The sequence below is a fragment of the Halichoerus grypus genome, chromosome 7 (genome assembly GCF_964656455.1).
Source record: "Halichoerus grypus chromosome 7, mHalGry1.hap1.1, whole genome shotgun sequence".
NCBI classification, from domain to species: Eukaryota; Metazoa; Chordata; class Mammalia; order Carnivora; family Phocidae; genus Halichoerus; species Halichoerus grypus.
In genome coordinates this window covers 132,333,866-132,361,810 of record NC_135718.1, presented here as the reverse complement: position 1 = coordinate 132,361,810, position 27,945 = coordinate 132,333,866, and the positions used below count along the sequence as shown (strand labels likewise).

The following is a 27,945-nucleotide window of genomic DNA, read 5'->3' as shown; positions in this document are numbered from 1 at the left end:
CTACAGGTACACATTATGACTAAATATATTGTTAGTTTAATTTTTATTTTGTACTAATAATGAAGATGAAAGCTCTAAGTATTTAGCCTTCATTTGTATTATTTCCTATACTACCTTTCAAATGTATTTTTGCAGAAGTTGAGTTACGTTACTAACAGAGAAGGGGAAAAGTGTGTTAATAATTTTGGTAAAACAAGTTAGCTGAAATCATTTTCTTCATCATCCATAAAGAAGTACGTTTTTGCACCCATATTCAAGACTAACTTGAAGCTGCCACATGGAGAAACTATTTAGTAGAAAGTTTAATCTCCTTGGGGCACCTGGGTGGGTCAGTCAGTTAAGCATCTGACTCTTGATTTCAGCTCAGGTCATGATCTCAGGGTCTTAAGATCGAGCCCCACATGAGGCTCCGTGCCTGCGTAAGATTCTCCCTCTCCCTTTCCCTCTGTCCCAGTACCCCTCCCTCTCTTCAAAAAAAAAAAAAAAGAAAGTTTAATCTCCTTAAAATGTATCACAACTTATGCAGAAAATGAAATTTCTACATTCCAACCTTCCTTATTCAAGACTGACTATATGTAAGGGGGCACCTGGGTGGCTCAGTCGGTTGAGCGGCTGCCTTCGGCTCAGGTCGTGATCCCGGAGTCCTCAGATTGAGCCCCACATCGGGCTCCCTGCTCAGTGGAGAGCCTGCTTCTCCCTCTCCCTCTGCCTGCCTCTCTGCCTACTTGTGCTCTCTCTCTCTGTCAAATAAATAAATAAAATCTTTAAAAAAAAAAAAGACTAACTATATGTAAAAGTAGTCCAAAAAGTTACGAATGTAATACTCACAGAAGAGGTATTACTAACACATAAGCATATACAGAAAGTGGATAAGGAAGTAAATAATAAATAAATAAATAAATTCTATGTAATCTGAAAAGCCACATTTCAATTCTAAGATCAGGTCAAAAGGAAGAAATCAACCACATTTTTATATGAAATATTAATGTCTGAATTCTTATAACTATTGATAAACAAAAATTATTAAAAATGTATATTTATCTGCATTTCATGTATTACACTGTATGTATCTAAAGTCATTTTTGCACCATTACCTACTTCAGTACTAGGTAATTTTTTTATTTCCTTATTCATGGAGCTTTCCCTTAATATAATAAACAGTGCTAAGAAATACAGCATTGTCTAGATTCTCTTAACAATAAATGCTTAGATCATTTTTATAGATATTGCATATGCAAAGTTGATTCCACTATATAAACAGTAAAAATAATATTCGATTCTTTTTACTAACACAAAATATTTTAAAAGTGTATTTAACAACCTGAACTTACAAGTTTAGAATAAGTACTTTACATCAAATGGCTACTTTTCAAAATAATATATAATTTTATTAAGGGAGATAAAATCGGTAGATTATATAAATGTGCCATTTCAAACCCATTCTTCCACTTTATTATATAAATTAATATATTTGCATTGTATGATATCTAAAATTACACATATTCCAAAAGCTATCCAAACATTTTCACCATTTTATAAATACCTTTTAAACTATTAATTCATTGAATTGTACTCTTTTTTCAAATCCTTTTATGTTTTCAATTACTACAGTGCATTAGTTGACTTGCTTACATTACTTTTATTTTTTTTATTTTTTTTTTACTTTTAAATGCCACCTATAAAATATGAAAGATAACACTTAAAATTACTGCAGTTGAAACAACTGACCAGATATTTGAAAACTGAATGGTGTTAACTAAATAAAAGCCCTACTCCTGTATGACTGCAATTGAGAATTGTCCACTAACAGGAAGTTATCAACGGTCATGACAATTTATCCACATCAAGTGCATTGTGTTCCAAACTAAAACTAAGTCATGATGAGCATGAGAAAGGCTTGTTCTGTTTTAAGGTATTTAAAACTTGAAATTTACCAACACTTAACTGCAAGAGAACATCCTAAATCTTTATGGTTTTATGAGTCATAGAAATATTAAAACAAAATAATAGATGTGAACGCTGCAACAATTCTACATATTACGGAATGGCTTCCATATAAACCAGTTAAATTTAGTCTCTAGTCACATTAGTTTTAATCATAAAGTAACTTTGAAGATACTAAGTATCCTAAATATTAGATTCAAAATATATAGAATACTTTGAGCCATCCCTAATATAGAGAGTTCAGCTACTTTATTTTCAAGTAATACTGACTATCCTATCTACAAAGGGTGTATGATCTTCTTGACAGTCTTAAAATTGAAATTCTGCAAAAACATCATCAACAATACTGTCAATATTCAGGAGAGGAGCTTATCTCTAATCTTATCTGTGAACACCTCCCGACCAAGCACTGCTTCACATTCCTCCTTATATTCTTCTTAAAACCTAACTTAATAAGTCCCTGAGATGCAGCATGTAGTCAAATATTAGCTGAATGGATAAATGACCATTAAGAAATATTTCATGAGCCACTTGAATTAGATTTTTGTGTTTTACTCACGATGCCAAAGAAATAAATGTGAGTCATATGTGCAACAGACATCTCTAGGCATTAGCAGTGTTTTCATTTAGCAACTCTCAGTTATTTCATGGCCTCAGAAAACTAATGTTATTCATGTGCTAAATGTGCAGTTCTCTGCAATGCTATGTCTAACTCTGTTCCTTTATGTGCTACTCAGAAAAGGTTATCAGAATGCAAATCAGGGAGAGGGAATTATGTAAAGATGACATGGACACATACACATACACACAAAGTCTATACATACATGTGTCACATGTACATTACATATGCACTTAAGCATGTGTGTTTCCCTACTAAAAGGTGATACAGTATAAATTTAAGTGAACTATCCAAGGTTAGTTCACAGAAAATCTATGGTGTAGAGACCAAAATTCTCTCTTTCACCACACTCCTTCACACATCTATCATATGCTTTACTCATTTTCACATGCCAGTCAATCATGCCCTATTAAGATTTAATTTAAAATTATTCTTTTATTTTACTTTATTTTATTAAAGATTCTATTTATTTGTCAGCGAGAGAGAGAGAGCACGAGTGGGGGAGGGCAAGAGGGAGAAGCAGGCTCTCCACTGAGCAAAGAGCCCAATGTGGGACTTGATCCCAGGACATTGGGATCATGACCTGAGCCGAAGGCAGATGCTTAACCAACTGAGCCACCCAGGCATCCCTGAATTTAAAATTCTTAACATGAAGAGCAAGGTAGAAAGTGTCTACTTTCCCATCAGCTGATTCCTCCATCATTTCTAGGATGTGACTCTAGATGGAGAAGATACCCAATCTTGGTTCAGATTCCCCCAGAAGCATACCTTGAGATAAGGATTGGAGCATAAGTAGTTTATTTGGGAACTGATCCCAGAAAATACCAGTAGAGGGAGGGTGGGAGAAAGCCAATAAAGCTTGTAACATCAAACCAATTACAACTGTGGGCAACATGTTTCAGAATTATCCCAACCAAGGAGTTAGAAAGCTAAGGTATTTATCTAACAATTCCTTATCTACTCATTTACTCGGTGGCACTTTTGGCTTGCTCTCCAAGACCTGGGGATCCCCTGAGACTGGGGCGGTGGGAAGGGGGGGGAGGTGACAAAACAAAAAACAAAAACTTCAGGCAGAGAATATTTATAGAAAATAGCCTAGAGAATACAGACAAAGCACTAAATGTATCTGTTGGTATAAACCATCTACCTATTCTTCTATGAAAGAATGCTTTCTCTTCAGCTCCATAGGAATTGAGTCCATGATAACTGAGTTGAATAAGAAGGCTACTCAGGCTCAGTTGCAAAGAGGAATTTGTGAGCACAATAAAGACAAAAGAGATGACTTTATTTACTGCATATTAATTTAGAATTCTGAAGAAAAAATTAAAAAAGAACTGAAAACTGCTAATCAGAAATGAAGAAGGGAACTATCATTTAAATGAGCACCTAAAGTGTGCTAGATGCTGCAAAATTATTCTTACAAATTCAAACAAATTAAATGGAAAGAACTTAGGAGCTTCTTGAGGAATCTGAGTCACAAAGAACAGAACCCAAGTGTCATCTGTGCACTTATAAGATATATTATCAAGATGAGCATTTAATTTCCCAGAAACTTAGTTCCCTAGTTCCTAAAATACACACACATACACACATAAACCCTTACACACACACACACACACACACATATACACACCATTAACGTAGTTAACATATTAGATTAGCCAGTGCTTAGTGCCAACTAAGTGTTAGTTTTGTACCTTACAGAAATAAGATTATTGAATTTCATAATGGTCAAATGACTTGCCCAAAAAGACTCAGCTAGTGAGAAAATAAGCAAAGGACTGAAGGCTGAATCACTATTAACCCAAGGATCTTGTCTTCAAAGAAGGACAACAAATGGAACTAAAACTAAATATTAAGTTCTCATGAAGCCACAAAATTGGTCAAATGGATGAACAATTTTTTTAATGTTTAATACCTCATTTTAATAGTAAATATGGCCTAGATTTTAAGTTAGACTTGGGCTAGCATAAACTTTTATTATAATAGATATTTTAACTAAATGTGTAAAACTTTTTTTAATATAGCAGTGACTTACTTGGGTAGTATTCAACTAACCAAAATTCCTAATTACTGAAATATACTGCAGTATCCTTAGAAAAATGAAGGGAACCTCAAGAACAATTAACATCTTGGATACAATATTAAAAAACAAACAATATTATCACCACCAAGTCCAAAATATATCCTTTGTGAATTCAGTCCATCTCACACTTTCTAGAGTGAGGATTCCTATTCTACATAATGATCCTAAGGTTCTGAAGTAATAAATATAGATTCCATCCCTATAATCATGATGGTGCATTTGATAAGCCATTTAACCAGGCTAATACAGTTTATCTAAATGTCAACTAGCTTTGCAATTGTTTAAATATTCATTTCTTTATCTTCAGTCACCCAGAACACCTTCTTTTCCAAGCATACTGGTAAACTGGCATTTGTTCTTTTAATTCTTAACAAATATATGTGTTCTGCCTTAAAAAAGAGTTTGCATTGAAACATTATCCTCTGAGAAACAACCATACCCCTAATACGAGACCAAAGAAGAAGTCCAAAATTGATGCCCAAGATAAAATACTCTGTGTGTAGACACAGGAGTTGGTATTGGAGCTGAAATGGTGAGGAAGAGAAGGAGAGTATTGCCCAGAGCTGAATGGGGATGAGATTTTTGAATAGGACCAATAATGGATCTTTTATGTAATTAAAATAGAACATTAATACCAAACTGAACTTAAAGGAAATATTTCAATTGAGTTAAGAGCCTAGTTAGTATACATAGATCATTTAAAAACAAAAATATATGGCATGTGATACATGAAATGACTATTCCAGAAAATACTAAATTCAATGAAACATATAATGTGCCTTTTAAATAATGAATCAGATAGCCGGAGGAATTTCAGAAGTTCAACTAGGCAAAGCAGTGATGCTATAGATAAAACACATGAGCAATATTTTGCTAGTGATAAGCATTCTAGTTTTGAAACTTAGTTTTAATCTTGTGACATATATACTAGTTAGGTTAAAAATATATTAACTGCAAAAAGGTTGGGTCATGCTATACAAACACCATTACTAATCACAGTCACAGTTACCGGTTCAAAGTGAGTATTTTCAGTTGACAAGGTCATTTTCCCTAACTACCTGTTACATATTTAAACCAATTGTCTATCTATAACTCCAAATGTTTAAAGAGCATAATAAAATCCCCAGTAGCAGGTGAACACCTTAACAAGACAACAGTGACAAGAAGTAAATAGGTGCAAGAGATTTTAAGTTTCTTATGTGCTTTTTCAATCAACTTGGACATATTTTCAAATTTGAGGAACACCTAAAGGGAAAAAATGAAAATTATATGGCACTGACACTGCGTGCTATTTGGATGTATTGTACCTCTCGTAGCAGCCTTATACACACCCTAGGAAAGCGCAGATAGACAAAAGAGTAAGTACCCAATAAATGCAATAAATGCCTTGCAAGGATAAGAAAATGAAAAGGAAGAGCTCCTTGTCTATGGCAATTGCACTATACAGTCAAAATGGAGAGACATGTCAAAGAGTCCCTCTCACTCCCTCCCCCAGTCTCAGGCTCCCTTTTTCTTCTCCCCCTTTTCCCCCTTCAGCCTCCCCATCTCTGTCTCATTTTCAGCTGTGCTGCCAGAGCGAGACTGCACCGCACCACTCACCTGTCGTCGTTTTGCCATCCTTGGTCCCCTAGCAGCAAATCCCGAAACCTGTATCTGGGAGGCAGAGGGGGCACTTCGCTCTCCAAATCAACCATCCTTCCTCAAAGAGTGGGAAACATAAAACGACGAATGGAGGAGAGAAGGGAGAGAGAAAGAAAATTCTGCGGAGTGGAGGGAGAGGACTAACAAGATGCGGGGGGCCACAGAGGGACGGGGAAGGGGAAGGGGCCTGGGAGGGGGAGGGGTCGGCTCCGTGCCGGAAGCTGAGGCTGAAAGGGGGCTGGCTCCTCTCTCCAGAGGGTGTGATGGGGATGATGCAAACCGAGCCCAGGAGCAAAAGTCTGGCTCTGACAAGAATCTACGCTGCCGAAGAACCGCCCCCAGGCTCGGCACCGCCTCTGGTCCCCAGGACTCGGGGGAGGCGGGAATGCAAAAGTTACTTCGCGGAAAAAAAAAACGAACACGCGCGGTACCTAGAAAGAGGGGAGGGGGCGTGCGCGCCGCGCGCTGGGGAGGCACTTTCCTAAAAGGCAGGGCGAGGAGCCTCCTCCGAGGGCAATCCCGGCAGCGGGTCCCCGCGCGGGCGTGCACGCGGCACAGCCCGGAGCGGGCGCGAGGGGGGACCGTGGGTTTGGTCCCAGCTGCGGCCAACCCGGCTCTCCCCGCCAGAGCCTTCGCAGCTGCCGCCGGGGGCCGAGCCAATGAGACTCCCCCTCATTAGCATAACACCATGACGGCATGGAGGTGCCTTGGGGACAACCAATGGGGGCGAGCCTAATTAGCGGATTCCCGGCCTCCAGACCCTTCTCCCGGAGGCGGGGGCCACAGAGTGTCGGGAGTGTTCCCAGGTGCCCCACGCGCCTTCGCTGTGCTCGCCTTCAGCTCGGGTAAGCGGGGTGGAAAGTGCACGAACGTGGAGAGGGAATCCCCGTTCCCAGCCTCAGGAAAGCCCCCTTTTTTTTTTCTTTTTTTCTCACAGTCTGAAAGAAAGGAAGGTGTTTCCCGGATTCTGGATAAGAATGAAGGGGCCACTTTAGGCCGCTGAATAGAAACATTTAGATGATGGCCGGGAAAGCACATCGAAACGCAAGGAGGACTATGTACTAGCAGTGTCAATTAAATTACTGTTGCTATTAGTAGCGCTGTGGGCTTCCAGGTTGCATGGCCTTAGCCGTCGGAATGCCCCTCTTAGTGGCCCACCCTGTCAGAGGAAGAAGTGAATCCAAGAGTCCAGAGTTGGTTTTACAGTATCAGCCGCTGTACAAGCCCTAGTTCTGTTTGTGCAGATTGTCTTCTGCCAAGCTCTGATTTCATCAGGGTATACGCAGACACTCAGTACTTAACCACCTGAGAGGCACAGGGCCTGAAGACACAGAGACTTTACCACCCATCCCCCATGCCCTCAGGAATCTTGATACCTAATATGAGACACAGTAATCAAACCACAGATAAAGAGATTTGGAAGTCCCCGTGAGATAACACACTTAATTCATGGACGGGGGTCAAGGAAGATGTTGAAAGTGAACCAAACCTTCTATATTCGTTCAACAACCTATGTAAGGTGAGGGAAGAAAGCAGTGAAGCGAGCAGGGAGAATAGTAAGAGTGGGGGCAAAGTCATTTGAAAAAAAAAGTTTGGTTTATTCAGGAGACGGGTTAATTTGGTATGGTTAATTCTCAGTCAGTTCACGTGGTGGAGGGTCTAGACACAAAGTTGGAAATGCAAGAAGAAATCAGCAAAAAGATAATATCAGATAAAATAGGATGAGTATCTAAACTTGAAGAAGCACAGTAGAAATAGTCATACCTTTTCTTCCAAATCCGACCCACCTCAAATGACATATCCTTTATTAGATTTCCTGATTCTTCCAGCTAATGATGATGCCTTCCTTCCTTTGAACACTTCATACCCCTGTGAGTATTTTGCTTTTAGTATTTATTATATTCTGGTCTCCTCCCCTGCCTATGGCTTATCTTTCTAGCGCAGTACCTTCAAAATAGCAAAATCTCAGCAAATCTGTGTTGAGACGCATTAAAAGCTTTTAAACCTAGAAAATTAATATTTTTTTCACATTTACTGTAGCTCCAGAATTATGTATTTGTTTATGTTTCTTTTGCATGAACTTTGGTAATCACTTTGCCAAATGAGAAAGTTATATCACTACATTGTTAGTTTGGGGGTGGGGGGAGAATATATCGGGTTTATATTTTGGAGCTTATCATCTGCCATTACGGTAACTCTATGAAGTTTATTTGTTTAATAATCCAGGTTAATATTTTTATTTTAATAGTCTGCCTTTAGACATTTGGCATAAAACTAAAATATTTAATATCAGTAACAGACTCAAAAAAAAAAAAGGACACTAAAAAAGAAAAAAATTATCTATTGAGTGTTAGACTCCTGAGTAGCTGGAGGTTAGAGAGTAAAGCAATAACATTTTACTTTAAAAAAAGGCTGTGCACCCTTATTTTATTGTCACAGACTTAATTATTTGGCTTCCAAGTGCCCAGATAACATTTTAGGAGGAAGCAAATGCATTAAAAAGAAAAAAAATTAAAGAAATAACTAAAATCCTGCTCAGCTAATAGTGTCAGAGCCCAGCTGTTATGGATACAAATGGTACAAAGTATCGTGATGTGCCAAGCCAAACCAGTTGGAGACCACTGCAGTAATGATACACTGATGTTCTGTGTGCTTTCACATTGTCAAAGTGAAGAATCTTACACTTCTAAATTTAAGAAAATTCTAAAAATAATGCAATATAAAAAATACTATCCTGACATTCTTAAAACAATATTTGGGCACTGAAACTTAAATTTATAATTGAAAGATCCTTTTCCTCTCCTTTATATTTTCTTTTCATTTTTCTTTAAGCAGATTTTATTTTTTTGTTGTTAATTTTGACTTTTAGTTCTCCCACCTGTCTTTCTACACTTTTATTCTGTTTTTTTTTTTATGTCATGTCATGTCATTTCCTGCTGTTAAAATATATTTTCCTCTCTCACTCTTTTTATCTTGGTTTCCTTCTTTCACTGTGCTCTTTTAATATCCCATTTCATAGACTCTTTTTCTCTCTGTGTGTATGAAAGCTTTCATTCTACCATAACATGGCACTCGATTTTTAGAAACAATTTTAAATGTGGTTCTATACATCACAATTTTGCACCTTACTCAATGGTTTTCTTAAGCCCCTTAATTAACATCTAGTGTAGATCAGAGCAATAGACTAGCTTGGTCCCACACTAACAAAAGAGTACTCACCAAAAATCTTCTGATTTATTACGCTGATGGAGTAGAAAGTATCAAGAATGAGGATTAGGAAGAAGACTGATTCTCTAGATTTAATTTTTTTTTCTGAAGAATACTTTTGAAAATATCTTCTAGTTTCTTCTTTTTTTTCAATAAGAAAAAAATTCTTAAAGTTTTGATTTCTGTACTTTGATGATTATGCTAATATTTAAATATAAAAAGAAAGGATTCATTCCCATGAGTGAAGAATGATTTTATTAACAAAAAAAATTTATTGATAATTATCTTGTGAATAATGAACATAGTTGGAATCATAGAATATGATGAGGTTTTTGTTTATTTGTTTTTACCTAAAACTAAAAAGCATGGGCATGTAACATATATCATTTTTTGACAAAATTCTCAAAACTATCAATGATTATGTCTACTTACCCTGTAAAAGCTATTTGAAAATGAATTTTAAAAAGAAAAAAGCAACTTCCTATAGTTAGGCTACCCACTTCATAGATGCTTCATCTGTGGAGGCAGAAAAAGCGTATTCCACGTCTATTCTGATAGCATCATTTAGCTACATAACATGTCAGTGTGAAGAAAACATGTTTTCAATTATTTTTTAACAAATATTTATTAAGTAGTTACTATGATTTGAACTCCTCATGGTCTAAAGGGTGAGAGGAGGAGGAGTACATGTGGGAGGACAGACCATCCAATAGCCATACTAGAATGTGAAAGGTCACGCTCGTAATTAACACTCCCTGCTCTGTTGCTAAGGAGCACATAGAGACATCTAATTCTGGTCTATACTAAAGGATGAAAAAAATGAGTGAGTGAGTAAGGTGGAGGCAGAAGCAGCAGCAAATATACAGGTACAAATAATTAACATAAGAAAACAATGGCAGGGGCACCTGGCTGTCTATGTCAGAAGAGCATGTGACTCTTGATCTCTGGGGATTGTGAGTTCAAGCCCCAGGCTGGGTGTAGAGATTACTTATAAATAAATAAATAAATAAATAAATAGATAGATAAATAAATAAATAAAAGTAATGGCAGATTCTAGCAAGTGCAAAAGTATCATGTAGTTGGATCTCAGGGTGGGTGCCTACATGAGGAGGGAGCAGAAAGGGGGGGAGAAAAATCAGCAGGAAGATTGGCAGCCATTTACTAAGAACCACATCTGGAGGGGCCTTGGGTACCATTGCCAACAAAGTGTGGATTTTATCTGAACACAGTGATGAATCTTTTGAGGATTTTAAATCGGAAAGTGACAATGATCACATGGTCGCTGTGTATATAACTGACTGGTGAGGAGGACAAGAATGGAAGAAGGGAGACCGTTTATGAGCTATACAGTATTTCAGGTGAGCTTTGCCAGTTGTCTGAAATGAGGCAGCGGTTACGTTGCAGATGGAAAGTAGAGGACAGATCTACAGGAAATTCAGAAGACAGTATTGACAGGACTTGATAATTGAGAGACTGTGAAAGTTAATGGAGAGCGAAGAATCGATGATACTCTTTAGGCTCCGAGGATGAGTAAATAGGTGACGAGTAGTACTGTTGGACAAGATGCAAATACAGAAATAGGTTTGAGTGAGCAAACTATTACACTTGGAGCCATCAGCAGAAGGTCAAATGGAGGAATTAAGAAAGTTTGGATATGTGAGTTTTAATACCAGGAGCAAATTTTTGTCCAGAGATAGCAAATTAGGGAGCATCAATATAGAGGTGGCTGTTGCAACAGAGGAAGGATAAATACACCTGACCCTTAGTACTGTGAGCGGAGTCATGCGGAGATGGAGCCCACAAAGGAGTCCAGGGAGAAGGGATGGATTAGTGAGCTGGGCACAAATCCAGAGGGAATTCAGTTTCTCCCGCCAGAGTACAGGGACATGTGTTTCTCTGTATTCTTGATTAGTTTTATTCTGTGACCCTTGATTCAAGCTCAAATAGATTCTGTCTACAGGGGCAAAAACGTAACAATGCCTGTCCTATATTCTAAGCATGTCCAGCTATGTAAGCAGAATCATTTCTATTTCAGTAACATTGAAAAGAAGAAGCAGTAGAGCGAAATGAAAAGGCAGAATACCATACTTGATTCACAAATTCCACCTGAAAAAAGGCACAGGTAAAGTAGCATAGGGGAAGGCCATTTGGAGACTTCATAAGAAACTATGCCAATACTTAACATTATTTACCCAATACTTCTGGGGTTGTTTGTCATTCTAAAAATAAAACTTGGCTGAGAGGTGAAATGTGAATGCAAACCTTATAATGGAAACCTGTCAGGAGACAGGTGACATTCTATTGTATTAATAGTAATATCCTCTGTGATCTTCCTCCTTGCTTTCTTCCCTCTTCTCATAGCTCCCTCTAAATGCACATCTTACTCAGCATCATTCTTAACAGTAATACATATTTCCATGTATCTGCTTCTAAACCCTCTTCACTTGACCGAGTTTTTTGGAGGGAGAATATAGAGGCAGAAGGAGAACTATTTAGTGCCAAATGTGCTTCAATAACTTTGAAGCATGTTCTTCTACAGTAATCCAGGAATAACACCCACATTATTCTTCATTATTCACTTTTGGTGAGGAAAAACCTCCAGCAGGTTGGGAAAACTCCAGTTTTTATCTTGGATCCTTATGTTGGTAGGGTCCCAAATCCTGCTTATTGATAGAGGAGGCACCTTGTTCATGATCATCCCTCAGCCCTGACCCTTGTCATCTCCTAGCCTGCTAAAGCAAGGAATGACAGCTACCACTTTGCCTTTTTCACAGTTGTTGTCAATCAGTGGATGACTATCTAGTAAGGGAATGAGAAGCTACATATATGAATGGGTGAGGTCATAGCTTTGTCAAGCATCAGAGCTTGAAATATTTGAAAATGAATAGCTACAGTCTGAGTAGCTACTATGTGGCATATATCGGGTCAGGACTTTGCAACAATTCTGAAAATTAAATAACATTGTCCAAATTTAAAGGAAGGGAAAACAGGCTAAGATTTTATCGCCCAGCTACAAGGTGCCAGGCCAAGATTCAAAACCTTGATTTTGTGACTTCCAAATGCATACTCTTCCCAATATAGCTGAGAGAGAAGGTTTATGGTCAATGCCAGTAGATATTTATGTTTACCAATTGGTTATCTAAATAATGAAATAGAATTATAAAATTGCCCTATTAATTCCCTACTGATCCACTTTGTTCCAGCCTCAATTACCTTCTTTTCCACCTGAGGGACTTCCCATCAATTGTTTGTCCTGATATTTTTCTTCCCCTCTTCCCACAACTGCCTTATAATTTCTTTATCACTTCATCATAGAAAACTTCCCTACTCACCCAACACACTAGTCACTCTCTGTTATATCAAACTACTCTATGACCAATTTCAAATATCTCTTTAAAATATTAACAGTATCTAACTTTATTGTGTTTATTTCTTTGCTTTATTTCTTCCTTGCCCCTCCATTCCCAACACGATGTAAGCTCTGTAAGGGTAAGGACCTTGTTGGTCTTCCTAGCATGAGTAGTGCCTGGTGTAATAGTATGGACCTGAAAACAAAGTTTGCTGAATGATAAAAAACAAGAAAGGAAAGTAAGGAAGGGTAAAAAAAAAAAAAGGGGGGGGGGATAGGTTTGTTCAAGTAATTACCTAGATTTTTCCATTCCATTCTGGGAAAATTGCATTGTGCATTTAGACATTGTTTTTAAATGATTGTATATGTATGCATGTGCATGTGTCACACAAAACTAAGTAAGGCATGAAGATTTAAAAAGCATTTGTCAGAGCCTTATATTTAGATGTAATAGATTCTTTCTCATGCAGGGTTTGATTTGAGAAATACAGTAATGTTTTCATGAAGGAAAAAAGCATATAAGGTATGGTCATAGTAATTGGAATGGTTTTTCTTGCATTGAAATATTGTCATTGACTTTACTGATTCCTCTGATTTAGAAATTTAATTTGTAAGGAGGAAAATGAGGTGATTTCTGTATTATTTCTATAATATATCAACAACTTATCAAATAAAATTACTATCTGTTCATTCCAGTATTTAAAATGACCCCAGACTCTTTAGTTTAAAATGTATAATAATTTGACAGCATTTTATATTAACAGACTAGATAGATATTCTTCTCATTTTGAAGATGATTAAACAAAGGCAAAAAAAAAAAAAACTAAAATAAGTCACTCAGCAGCCATTTCAGTATAAATGATATGGAAGTCCAATTTTCCTGATTATTATGCAATGTCCCTAGGCCACAAGCTAACAGTAGTTTTCATTGCAAATAACATGATGGTGCAAACACAGTACATAACAACACGTGAAAAAAGATTAGAAAACTTTCACAGTTTTTTAATTCACAACAGCATTAGATACATTGAGGTTACTGGTATATATGAATACATAAGATCCTTGACATTCACATATTTCATTTATCTACATATGTTGTAAACATTAATTATATTACCTTTATATACCAAATTTGGATTTTTATTTATTTTCATATAGCTCCACTTCAAAATATTAAATGGTGACTCTGTGTTCATTACCATCTTGATTTGTACAGTTTGAGTGTACAAATTATTTTTAAAAATGAGCATTTACTATACATTTTTCTGTTATACAAAAATAAGAATGAAATTTTAAAAATTGCAAATACTGATACTAATGACAAGATGTTGGATATTCATACTTAGAGATTGAAAAAAGAGTGGAAATCAAGAGGTGTGGCCATAAGCAGCAGCTGTTTAGCTCACTTGAGCTTTCTATTTTCAGTCCTCAGGGAAAGAACAAAATTATATAAAATGAGATATATCACTGAAGCTAAAGATATATCATTGAAGAGGTTGACATATAAAGGTGATATATTATTCATGATTTCACCTTTTTTTTTTAGTTCTCTGAGATTGGACTACTTCATTTGACATGTTGCATGTATCGTTGGAAAGTAGTGAGCTAATATGTATCTCATTTTCAGTGAAAATGCTATCTTTTCACCCTTAGATCACTCTAACCTGAAGGGTACAAAAATTGTATCGTACCTTTTACACACACACACACACACACACACACACACTAATTCTTAGTAAATCCTTTGCTGCAATTAGGCTCTGGATTCCAGCAGTGGGTAGAACTTGACCTAAAACCTACCCTTACTCTTTGCCTCCCCTTACACCTGGCCCCATTGCTTCCCAATCCATCCGTCCAACTACCTGGAAAGCAGTATTCTTTGTGATCAAATATACAAGTTCTGATTCTAGACTGCTTGGATTTAGAACCTGACACTGGCATTTATTTGCTGCTTGACCTTGAGCAATTTATTCACTGTGCTTCAGTTTCCCCTTCTACATAATGGAATAATTAGAGTACTTATTTTTGGAGGATCAAGTCCATTAATACACCTAAATATTTTAGAATGGTGTTCACCACATAATTTGTCATTTTTATTACATGTGTTTTTCAAAATATAGGTATCCACACATTTAGAGGTCTTTTTCTTAATATAAACTCATCTTTGCTGTTTAGCAACTAATGAATTTAATTATGCTTTTCAAATTTCACACAACTGGTTGAACAGCTTTGATTACCTTTTAAGAGATAAACTAAAGTATGTATCCTCAGAGCAATTGAAACAACATGTACTAAAGTTACAAAGAAAAAAATCTGGCTGTTCAGTGATTCTTCTGAACTCCCATGGAAATAATAAATATGGATAATCAGAAAAGTACCTTAAATATTCTCTAGTTAGAAGCCAGATCATGTAGGCATTTAAAATTAAAACAAGCATCTTGAATTATATTCACATGCAAAGCAGAAAAAAAATATGCACCATATTGAGTTCAGATGCAACAAGCTGAACATGTGCTACAGAGCTAAATGAGTAATGCAATTTTTACACTGGGTCCACGCAAACTTTACAGTTGCAGAAAATAAGGATATGGCAAAAAGCAATCTGGAAATGTCATAGCCAAATCAATAATTAAGACGAAAGTTCATCACCTCCTACTCAAATATCAATACAAAATATATTGAAATACTGATTAGTATGCAGAAATACAATATATGATATAATGTATATGATATATACATTAGGACTAACATTTTTAACAAGGCATTCACTCAGATTTAGGAAACATAAATAAGAAACAGCTCTAATTTGTGCTCTGGTCTTTTTGCCTACAAGCCTATGAGCTTCACTTGGACTTGAGCCCTGGGAAAATCACCAAGTTGCGCACTGTGGTACAGAAAAGCTGAATGCATCAGATTTAATGACCAGACAGCCAAAAGTGAGTTTTTCAACTAATTTCCTATATCATTAATAGATTATTTTCCTAGTAGTTAACTACTAAATTGTATAAGGCCATGATTTCTCTATGACTGATCTGTTTTACCCAAGCAACACTTCAAAAATAATTTATCCATAGTTTAATATACTAGAACATGGGTCAAATGGGATCAAGATTGTGAAAATAATAAATTCAAAAAGCTTTGTTTTTTATTTTTCCCACCAATTGTTCCTTCTTTCCCATTATTCTTCAATGTTTAAAACTCTTGCTGAGGATCAGCTCCCTGATAAACCCAATCACAGAAGAAGGACTGATGCCAAGTTCCTAGGTGAACTCAGTCACTTAGAAAGAGCAAACTAGAAGGTAGGTCATTTATTTATGCTGGAGTCATGTGAGAGCTAATAAGTAGGGATGAATCAAATAGGAGAGAAAATACAAATGCCCAAATCATCACTAAATAGTAATAAAGAGATCCATGTTAGAGATACTGCAGAAGCTGGATTGGACTCTGAAGGAAGAACCAAGTCAACAAGTCAAGTCAAAAGTGAAATGTGGATATCCTATACAAGGGGAAGATTCTAGAAACAACAATAGGCATTATAGGAAGAACATTAAGGTGAATATATGTCCAGATTAGTAAATTTTTAATTCTCAGAAAAGGAGATTTTGACACTATTAGTGAAGGCTAAGGCTCAAAATGTCCTGCTATATTACTTACCATGTATTTGTTTATTAGTAACAGAATAACTGATCTACAATGCCTTTTAAAAACTAAAGAAATCTATTATCTCACATATGGAGAAAATCAGAGGAAGAGCTGCTTTAGCCAAGACATGATATAGTGATATGATGTCACAAAAGACTCAGTTCCTCTACATTTAATTGCCCTGCCTTCCATGTTTCTCCCTGTGATTTAAGATGATTGCAGAAGCTCTGGGGCCTAGTTCATTCACTTCCACCAGCAATGAGAGCATCTTTAAACCTAGGATTTCCTACAAAACTTGGAGCTACAATGGTAAATACCCTGGATCTTTGGTTTTTCAATCTGCAACTAAAGAATAAAGATCACTGAAATAGATCAGTCTTATGGTTTCTTCTTTCCCCTAATCCCTTTCAAAACAAAACAGAATAGACTTCAGTGACTCTGCACATGCTTTGATCATCGTGGGATTCTACCACCCATTCTCACATACCTGCATGGACATGATCCAAGTTGGGTCAAGCAGTATGGACAACAGGAAAGAGGACTCTTTCATGTATGGATATTGGGAGCAAGAAATTCTCTTTCTGCTGGGGTTTCTAACTAGGAACAACACGTGTTCTTCATATGAATGACTTGAAAATAACCAGCATTTTGCAGCAACACAAGACAAAGGAAGCACCACTCTTAGAATACCCAGTCATAGGAATCAATAAATTCTCTTTTTACTTAAGATGGTTTCAACTGAATTTCTATCACTTGTACCTGAAAAAATTCCTAACTAATAAATATATTTATATCACATATGGCAACCTCCTCAATGATGCTATGAATAATTACTAGTTGTTTTGGGCCCAATATCAGAATGATTTCCTAATAAAACTAAGTGATATAACAACTTTACATTTTGTTTTTCAGCAAATTCCACTGCTGTTTGGATGTTAATTTTCAAATTCTTGGCATGCACCAATATTCCATGTTCAGGTCCCAAATTTTGCATTCTGCAGTAATTACACACTCACCACAAAGCATCATACCACCTGATCTCATAGAAAAATGTAAAACATTTTATAATAATAACAGGCTTTAAAAGATAAGCGATTAGAAATATTTTTACTGACCAGTTTTATCCAACTTCAGTAAACTAAGCATTCTTCCCTTCCGTAATTTTATCTGTTTTCTTCTAAATGGCAAATGAAACAACAATCAAATATAAAAAATGAAGGCTGCTATATCTTCAATGAGACATGGGGACAGTCACAGCCCAAATCACAGTCTCCAAATAGAAATTAAAAAAAAAAAATTATTGGGACCAAAATGGCAGAAGGTGTCAGGAGCAAGTACAAAGTTCTAGAGATACTTTAAATAGTGCAGAGTTCCCTCAAAGTAGATGACACAGCTCTGAAAGGATCATGGAAACCTTACCTGGAAGGTGTGAGTGGAATACAGGTGCTCTAAAGCAAAGCTGATGAGGGAGGGAAGGCTGAATAAGAAGCTACGTAGATATGTCATCTTTTCAGAAAGTGGACAAGAGAGTCATTTGGTGATAGCTAATCAAAGCCAGGCAAAAATAAATAGCTGCTAAATATATCATAGACACCTGGAGCATAGGGCTGTCCTGTGAAAACTCTGAAGACTTTCTGCTCAAGACATGAGAAAGGTAAATAATGAGAGGAGACTTCCCTCGAGGAGATGACAAAACAGAGATGGTGAAAGTGTGTCCTAAACTTCTGGCACTTCAGCTTTCACCTCTCATCCATAATTAATTTCAGCACATATCTGAACCAGGTACACATGCCCCATTTAAAATTAGTAAAAAATCAGAAATAAATGACATACACAAATAAAAAATTAAATGAGTAGGAAAAGAGAAATGCAAGAAGAGAAAAGCTTATAAAGAAAATAACACTAGAAGAAAGTTACCATGAATCAGCAGCTAGTTTCTAATTAATCAAGTCTTCTTGAGTTCAAATGAATTTTTAAAAAATGAAGAAAAAAATTAATAAGACTAGAAATGTGAAATAAGATCACAGACTCAGAAAAAAATGTGACATAAAACAATTACAGGGGCACCTGGGTGGCTCAGTTGGTTGGACCGCTGCCTTCGGCTCAGGTCATGATCCCAGGGTCCTGGGATCCAGCCCTGCATCAGGCTCCCTGCTCCGTGGGGAGCCTGCTTCTCCCTCTCCCTCTGCCTGCCTCTCTGCCTACTTGTGCTCTCTCTCTCTTTGTCAAATAAATAAATAAAATATTAAAAAAAAAAAACAATTATAGAAATCAACATTAGAAACAGTGTATACATATATACATACACATTTGTATTCTATATTTTGGGACATAAGAACAAACGTGAGAGAATCAAATACAAGTTGAATAAAGAAAGACTAAATAAAACAGATCAAATCATAGATATTGAAGAGAAAGGAAATACAATATATGCATAATTGTTGTTACTAAATATGAGAACAGAACATATACTCAGTAATACCAATTATGAGAACAGAACACAGTAATACATGAACATAGAACACATATTTAAAAATCCAAAGGTTTAGGTGGCTTAGTCATTAAGCATCTGCCTTTGGCTCTGGTCATGATCCCAGGGTCCTGGGATCCAGCCCAGGGAGAAGCCTGCTTCTCCCTCTCCCTCTGCCTGCCCCTCCCACTGCTTGTGTCCTCTCTCTATCTCTCTCTCAAATAAATAAATAAAACCTTAAAAAAAATTAAAAGCATCTTATTGGCATCCAGGGGACAAATCATGCAAAATAGAAAAATATGAATGACATTAGGCATTTGCACAGGATCCTATGTTAAAAATGAGTGAAATATTTATGAAGTACATATGAAAAAGAAGCATGACTCAAGACTTTTTATTCAGTTAAGTTGACATTTTAGTATAAAAGAAATAAATTCATGAATATGCAGGAAACCATGAAATAGAGTCCAAAAGCCTGTCTTAAAATTTTGATTATGAAATGCAAGGGAAAAAAGAGATGAATCAAAATTAAGATCTGAATAACTGAGAAGCCACAGTTGGAAAGCACTGGTGGTAAAAAAAGAAATCCACTCAGATATAAAACTAAGATTTGAAGAAAATGGAAAAATTAGTTATGAAATTCAGTGTAAATCTTAGAACCATAGAATAAATGTTAAACCTAACAAAATCAGAAAGTAATGAAAGGAGGATGTTGGAAGCACACTTCAGTTTTTTATATGAAATACATCCATGGAACCTGCTTTGGACAATAAAATGAGAGTTGAAGTGATTTGTGTGATCTCTAGGAAGAAGCTTTCAGAAATTATATACAATTAGCTAGATAGCTTTCCCTCTTTTCTAGTGACTAGCAGCATTCCAGATGGCCTAGATCTTGAGGTAAGAACAAGATATACTGTAGTCAGTCAATGAGTTGCCCATTAAAAACAAACAGTATGAGTGAGAAATAATATAGACAAATATAATATAGTTATATAAACATATTATAAAACAAAATTTGTTTAAATTTTTTTGTGCTTTTTGTACATTCTAAATACAAATACGATACTTTGTATGCCTGTATTTTGCGTATCTATATTTTTATATATAAAAATAATTACAAATACCATCATAAGCCATTAAAATTCAAGGTTTATTTTTTACCACCACTTTATCTAGCTATTGGGACACTTGGAACTTTCTGAAACTTTCTATGGCATAGTATTGGCTTCTGGAACTTAGCAGAATTAAATGAAAATATTCTCTCTCTTACAAAAAAAAAAAAATAGACCATCAGTATTCTCACATATCAAGAAAATATCAGTTGAGGGTCACCTGGGTGGCTCAGTTGGTTAAGCGTCTGCCTTTGGCTCAGGTCATAATCCCAGGGCCCTGGGATCAAGTCCCACATTGGGCTCCTTGCTCAGTGGGGAGCCTGCTTCTCCCTCTACCTGCTGCTCCCCCTGCTTGTGCTCTCTCCCTCTCTTTCTGAAAATAAATAAATAAATAAAATACTTTAAAAAAAAAGAAAATATCAGTTGACAATCAAAGATTATCAAACACACACAGAATCTTGCTCTCAGGAGTAAAAGTGAGCAAAAACAACAGTAAAAACATTGATAATTATATGGACTTTAGATATTGAAATTATCAGTCACATAATATAAAATAAATATGAAAGTCTGAATAACCTAGAATGCAGCACATTTAAAAGAGAAATAGAGTATATATAGAGAAGGCATCATATGTCTCTAACCTGAGTCCCACAAAGAGAACATAAAAAAAGAAAAATAACATTTGAAGAGATCAAGACTGCAAACTTTTCAGAACAAATGGAAAACAGATAGGAAGCAGGGAATGCAGAAGGCATGTAAATAAGTAAATAAAAATCCACAACTAGACATATATGAATAAAACATAAAAACACCAAAGACAAAAAGAAAATCTTAAAGCAGACAGAGATAAAGGACAAATCACCAATAAAACTGCTAGACTGTAGGAAGCCTTTTAAGCAAAGATGGGAATTAAGATAAAGGAATACTCTCTCTATGACAAAATAAAAATCAGCCTCTAATTGAGTACTCAGGAATACTATCTTTGAAGAAAAATTATGAAAAAAGATTATTTTCATGTAAAAATCTAAGAATTTACTAAAAATAGACCAATTCAAATGATAATCTCATCCAGAAATACCCATACAAACATACCCAGAAATAATGTTTAGCCAAATATGTGGGCATCCTGTAACCCAGTCAAGATGACACATAAAATTAACCATATATGCCTCTATTAAATAACAACAAAGGAATGAATTAAACTGCAATTAAGTTGGTAAATCTATAGGTAAATTTAAATAAACTTTGCTTAAAAATTAATAATTTTTAATTAGTGGTGTTTAAAAAAAGGACAGAATGAAAATGTTGCACAATAATAGCATGTAAATTGGGAAAGGCATAAACAGATTTATTTTTTTAATATTCCAATTTTATTTACATTTTTTAATTTAATTTAATTTTATCATGTTATGTTAGTCACCATACAGTACATTATTAGTTTTTGATGTAGTGTTCCATGATTCATTGTTTGCATATAACAGCCAGTGCTCCATGCAATATGTGCCCTCCTTAATACCCATCACCAGGCTAACCCATCCCCCCACCCCCCCTCCCCTCTAAAACCCTCAGTTTCTCGGAGTCCATAGTCTCTCATGGTTCGTCTCCCCCTCCAATTTCCCCCCCTTTGTTTTTCCCTTCCTTCTCCTAATGTCCTCCATGCTATTCCTTATGTTCCACAAATAAGTGAAACCATTTGATAATTGACTTTCTCTGCTTGACTTATTTCACTTAGCATAATCTCCTCTAGTCCCGTCCATGTTGATGCAAAATTGGGTATTCATCCTTTCTCTTTTTTTTTTTTTTTAAGATTTTATTTATTTGACAGAGAGAGACACAGCAAGAGAGGGAACACAAGCAGGGGGAGTGGAAGAGGGAGAAGCAGACTCCCCACCGAGCAGGGAGCCCAATGCGGAACTTGATCCCAGGACCCTGGGATCATGATCTGAGCTGAAGGCAGACATTTAAAGACTGAGACACCCAGGCACCCCAGTATTCATCCTCTCTGATGGCTGAGTAATATTCCATTGTATATATGGACCACATCTTTATCCATTCATCTGTTAAAGTGCATCTCAGCTCTTCCCACCGTTTGGCTATTGTGGACATTGCTGCTATGAACATTGGGGTACATATGGCCCTTCTTTTCACTACATAAACAGATTTATTAAGTATTAAATAAATTTTTTGAGGATGACTAAAATATGGATTAATTTTATATTTATAAATCTAAATTTGTATGCTAAAATTTAAAAACAACCATTTAAGGAATAAAATTAGAAGTAGGAAAAATGAATAAGAAAATGAAACTGAAGAAAAAAAAGTCAAGAAAGGAGAAAATAGGAAAGTGTAGAAATAGGTAATAATCATGAGATGGTAGGGAAAATAATGAAAACAATTGATAATCACAATCACACTAACTGGGCTAAACTTCACAGTGAAAAGACACTTGTTAAATTGAACTGAAACAAAACTCCATTACACTGCAAAACAGCAGAGTTAAAGAGCATCAGTGGATAATGGCAAAGTGTTCATTTAACAATCTCTTGTAAGTTTTAAATTGTGTCTACCTAACAACAGGAGAAGGAGGGAGAAAGGAAAGGAAGAGGCAGAGAGAGAGAGAGAAGAAAGTGAAATAACAGACTTACAAGGAGTGATTGACAAATGTATCATCATTCTGTGTTATGTCATCTTAGCTCTCAGTAGTTCATGAAATAAACATTTTTAAAATAGCAAAGCAATTTGAAGAATTTGATCAGCACCATTACCAAATTAGAACTAATATGTATAGCATATTACACCATAACAGTTGAAGAATGCATATTTTTCATGCACATATAAAATATTTATGAAAAGTTTGGGCGCCTGGGTGGCTCAGTTGGTTAAGCGACTGCCTTCGGCTCAGGTCATGATCCTGGAGTCCCGGGATCGAGTCCCGCATCGGGCTCCCTGCTCAGCGGGGAGTCTGCTTCTCCCTCTGACCCTCCTCCCTCTCATGCTCTCTGTCTCTCATTCTCTCTCAAATAAATAAATAAAAAAATCTTTAAAAAAAAAAATATTTATGAAAAGTGATAATGTGCCATGTCATAAAAGCAGTTTTTAAAACTTACAAATTGGGACACCTGGGTGGCTCAGTTGGTTAAATGTCTGCCTTTGGCTTAGGTCATGATCCCAGGGTCCTGCATCAGGCTCCTTGCTCAGCCAGGAGCCTGCTTCTCCCTCTGCCTGCCGACTTCCTGCTTGTGCTCTCTCTCTCTCTCTGACAAATAAATAAAATCTTAAGAAAAAATAAAATAAAAAATTTACAAATAGTTGCTATCATAGGGACTCCAATGTCTTATGACAGTGCCTTAAGGAGGATGACAGTAAGCAAAGATGACTAAAATAAAACTGCATTTGGAAATACAAAAACAAACACAACCCATGGATCATAGAATAAATCACCACTGAAAATTAGGCAATACATAGAAATGTTGAAAAATGGAAATACTAGGTATCATAACTCAAGAGTATTGGGTTGAAGCAAAACAGAGGCAAACGGACAGCCTAAAATTCTTACATTAAAAAAAATAGTGTAAAAGTTAATGAACTAAAAAATCATTAGATATCTATCTTAAAGAATTAAAAGTACAGCAATAATAAATCCAACAAAAGTAGGAGGGAAATAATTAAGGTAACAGAAGATAATGAAGTTGGAAAAACAGGGATGAATAAGGTTAAAAGTTAATTTCTTTGAAATGAATAATAAAATGAATAAACCTCTGATAAGATTAATCAGAACTAAAAGAGAATAGAATTAAACAATGTTAAGAATAAAGAAGTGTGTCTAAATAATGTACGACTTCGGAATTTGAGGCGGACATAATATAGTCCATGATGCCATTTCTTTGAATTATAGTCCAAATTGTTCCCAACATGGTAACTTGGGTGGTACTTGGACTTTGACTTCATTCAAGGTCAACCTGTGTTATTCGGTTGTGCTAGAATGGCTCATGATGTGATATAAACAGTTTTCTCAGGAGAGTAATTTTTAAAAAGTCATCATTGTTACAGAATCTGAACATCCCCTGAGAGTTAATATTGTTCTAAGATTTGTCCAACCTATTGAAGATTTGTCATTAGCATGACTTGATTTTCTCTTCCGAGTCACTCTTATGTCAGCATGGGAACAATAATGGCCACTTTCTTATCTGAGCCTCTGTGGCTTGAAGTGGCTTCCATTGCCTGGTCAGGGCTGTAAATGTTGTAAATAACTAAAGATAGTGTTTCTGCTTGCACTAGTTCTCCTGTGAGAACATCTAGTACTGTTTCTTCTAGTCTAAAACATGGTGTCAGTTGTCCAAGCAAGCATCCCTTAGCGCATGGCCATTCCTAGTCACTATTCTTCTGAGTTTTTTTAAGTCAGGGACAGGGGTCACCAATGATTACATCCAAATAAAATGCTTGTACATTTGAGCAGTTGAAACGTTCATATCAACGATATATAGAGAATTCTCAGCTTCAAGGAGTACTAACTTCTACCCTTACAAGAAGAAAAAGTGATTGAAAATCAATGACTTCTTAAACCCAACAAAGAACTGCGTTTGCAGGCAAACCACCACCCCGACATCTGGTGAGGGGTATTTCTAAACAGGCATGGCCCAGATCTGTTTATCCAGACAAGAAGTCACCAGAGCCATAACTGGTTAGATTTAAATGATAATTGTGACAAGTTGCTGGAGACTAAGTATGGTCTAGAGTGAGAATGAGGAACTCCTGGGACTGCAGTCCTGTAGGGAACCCCTGCATTTTTGTGGGCTTTACTTTGAGGAACACCAGATTCTTACAATGAAGAGCCAAGAAAGATTTCCCTCCTAGATCTACAGAAGGAGAGGGAGAGCAATCCTTCTGAAATAAGCCCAGAGCCTTTTCCATAACAAAGGCCCACTCTCCAGAGCAAAGACTACCAGAACCTTGTCCCAGAGTCCTGGGGAAAAAGACATTCCTCTCACTCCAGGCCCATCTACCCTTCCTGTCTCACCTTAATGAGGACTCTTTGGGAAAAAAAAAGAAACCCTCCTCTGCAGGTCACAGGCCCAAGATCCAGGCCCACTGTAAGAATGAAATTTAATTGGAAGACTATAGAATGCCCCGTCTCTCTTCCATACCTTACCACCATACCAACAGGGCTCCTGCTGTTTATAGATGAAAAAGCTGCAAGACACAGACTTTTTCTGAGGAAGAGTATGTAGGGAAGCTGAAAGTCCAGAAAGGAAACAAAAGTAAGGACACTAGAGAAATTTGAATTCTCTGGCACCTATAGCTTCAGCAAACATGCAACAAAGCCCAGCTCCTAATCAGATCACATATATCCTCACAGTAGACACCTATTTACCTCAGTTCCTATCATCTGACAGATCCTGTGTTATATTACCAGATATATGAAAAGACAACAAAAACCACAGTCTGAAGAGCCAGAGCAAACATCAGCTATGACACAGTGGTTGGAATTATCAGACAGAAGATTTAAAATAACTATGATTAATATGTTAAAGTTTTGTCAACTGTACCTCCAAACATTTAAGAGCTTCAATAGGAAAAAATAGGCAGCATGCAAAAACAGATAGGAGCAAGGAGATAAAGATTCTGAGAAAGAATCTAAAGGAAATGTTAGAAATCAGAAACACAGTAACTGAAATGAAAAACTGCCTTTGGTGGTCTCATCACTAGACTGAACATGGCTAAGGAAAGAACCAGTGAGTAGTGAATAGGTCAACAGAAACTTTCCAAACTAAAATTCAAAGAGAAAATAATAATAACAATAAAACAGAACAGAACCTCTAGGAAAATTTCAAAAGGAGTCAAATATGTGTAATTAGAATATTAGAAGGAAAAGAAACATAGAAAGGAACAGAAGAAATACTTGAAATAATAATGGCTAAGAATTTTCAAAAATTAATGATAGACTCCAAACCACAGATCCAGGAAGCTTAGATAACACCAAGCAGAATAAATTCCAAAAAAAGCATTCCTAAGCATATCACATTCAAACTTCAGAAAACAAAACACAACAAACACAAAATCTTAAAGACTAAATAGAGAAAATCCCCTTATCTATTAGAGAAACAAGGATAAGAATTATGGCCAAGTTTTCATCAGAAACTACAAAAGCAAGAAGAGAGTAAAATGAAATAAAATATTGAAAGAACAATCTACTGACCTAGAATTCTATATCCAGCAAAATCGACTTTCAAGAGTGAAAGAGAAATAAAAATTTTCTCAGACAAACAAAAACTGAGGGCTTTCATGTATGATAGACCTGCCTTACAAGAAATGTTAAAAGATTTTCCTTAGGCAAAAGAAAAATAATATAGATCAGAAGCTAGAATCTACATAAATAAAGAAAAAACTTCAGAGTAAGAAATGAAGGTGAAATAAAATCTATTTTTCTTATTTTTAGTTAATCAACTATATAGGCTGTCAAAAAAAAAAAAAAAACAGCAAGTACAGTTGAGACACAAAATCCAAAACAATAACCATGTCAAATTTGGTATATGCAAATTCAAGAATGTTTGGAGTCTTCCCCTGGAAGGCAAGTAGGGGATCAGGTCCTATAACTGTTTCTTATCCCCACTTATCCCCTCTTTAATTTTTTGAGTGTCAATCTAGGTTTTGTCATCAATCTATTTGCTTGGCTGCTATAGATTCACTTGTCTCTTATTTCATCAATTTCTTGGCCTTCAGCCATAGAGCATTTACCTTTCTACAGTTTTTCTCCAGATCCCAAATGACCTGGACTAATCTCTGGCTGCTAGCCATCTTAAAGTTGGGGTTTTCTTTTTGTACAAATCCAGCTCTTTTTCAAATGACCTGTTTGCTTTGGGGATTTTAGAGGCTAACAAACTCTTCTGCTCTTTTCCTTTCTCCCTGGGGCCTGCATCAGGCAGTTCTGAGGTCTTGCTAGGTGCTGAGTTAGTGAACTCCATGACCATCCTGCCTCCTCCTAAGCTCTGAATAGAATTCTCAGCAATTTCTCTGAAAGACCAGGATTGGTGAACACCCTGCCCAATCTTGATTACTGGCAACCTGGTAACTGGTCTTCCTAGTGATCTGTCATTGCCTCGAGGTGGGAAAACTTCAGTTTAGTCCAATTAAACTCCTGCTTCCAAAAGCACATGGCCCCAGGACAAGTGGAGCATGCCCCATGTTAAGAGGCAACTATCAGACAAGGGAGCCACAGATAAATACCATTAGTGCCTTACAGTATGTATATAGCATGGGATTTATTGGGGGTTGGGAGTAGATTTGCAAGCAGAGAAGTAGTGGGTCACAAGCAGTCTCCTGAATTTTAATTGCTCCACAACGTAAGTCGAGTATAGACTCCAAAAGAGAGAGGACTGCTTAGGTGAGATTCCTTAAAAAACAAGTCCTACTCCCACTGCATGTTCCATATTTGTAGGTTAAGCTAAGAGGAGCTAAAGAACATCTTCTTTCTCTAAATAAAAGAAATGTGTCAAAGAATCTCAGAACCTAGGAGAAACACTAATGGTGTGTACCTGGAGGAACACAATCCACATACCCAAAGCCCGTATTTTATCTCCTCAATCTTATGAAAAGAAGAAACAAAATCAAAACTTTAACTTCATGTCTCCTTACCTCAAGTTTTACCTATTTATGTCCTATTTATAGCAAAATCATGGACAATATTCAATGTCATTGCTTCATTTTTTAACCCCACTCCAGGAAGATTTTACTCTTTCCATACCACCAAAAATTATTTGGTCAAGGTAATCGATGATTCTAATGTTGCTAAATCCAATGGTTATTTTTTTAAAGCATAAATCCATCTTTTTGGTTGCTTAGGCCCCCCCCCAAAAAAACTATAGAGCATTTTTGAGT

At 36.3% G+C, this 27,945-nt stretch overlaps 1 protein-coding gene and 1 long non-coding RNA gene across 6 annotated transcripts in view; one reads left to right on the top strand and one right to left on the bottom strand.

Moving 5' to 3' along the window:
- The window catches only part of KCNT2 (potassium sodium-activated channel subfamily T member 2), a 375,975-nt gene extending 369,130 nt beyond the window's left edge, over window positions 1–6,845 (bottom strand). For 3 of the 5 annotated variants that reach the window (XM_078078342.1, XM_036084475.2, XM_078078344.1), the window contains exon 1: window positions 6,249–6,844. In XM_078078342.1, coding sequence (XP_077934468.1) covers window positions 6,249–6,343 — 95 coding nt within the window. In that variant the 5' untranslated portion in view covers window positions 6,344–6,844. Of the gene's footprint in view, window positions 1–6,248 lie in introns of all 5 variants that reach the window. The other 2 variants (XM_078078345.1, XM_078078343.1) reach the window with 2 other exon arrangements.
- A 198-nt stretch (window positions 6,846–7,043) lies between these two features.
- LOC118530809 (uncharacterized) lies at window positions 7,044–11,612 on the top strand. Its single transcript, XR_013449507.1, has 3 exons — window positions 7,044–7,135; window positions 8,102–8,161; window positions 11,533–11,612. It is a non-coding gene; the product is annotated as an uncharacterized LOC118530809 (long non-coding RNA).
- The last annotated feature ends 16,333 nt before the right edge of the window (window positions 11,613–27,945 follow it).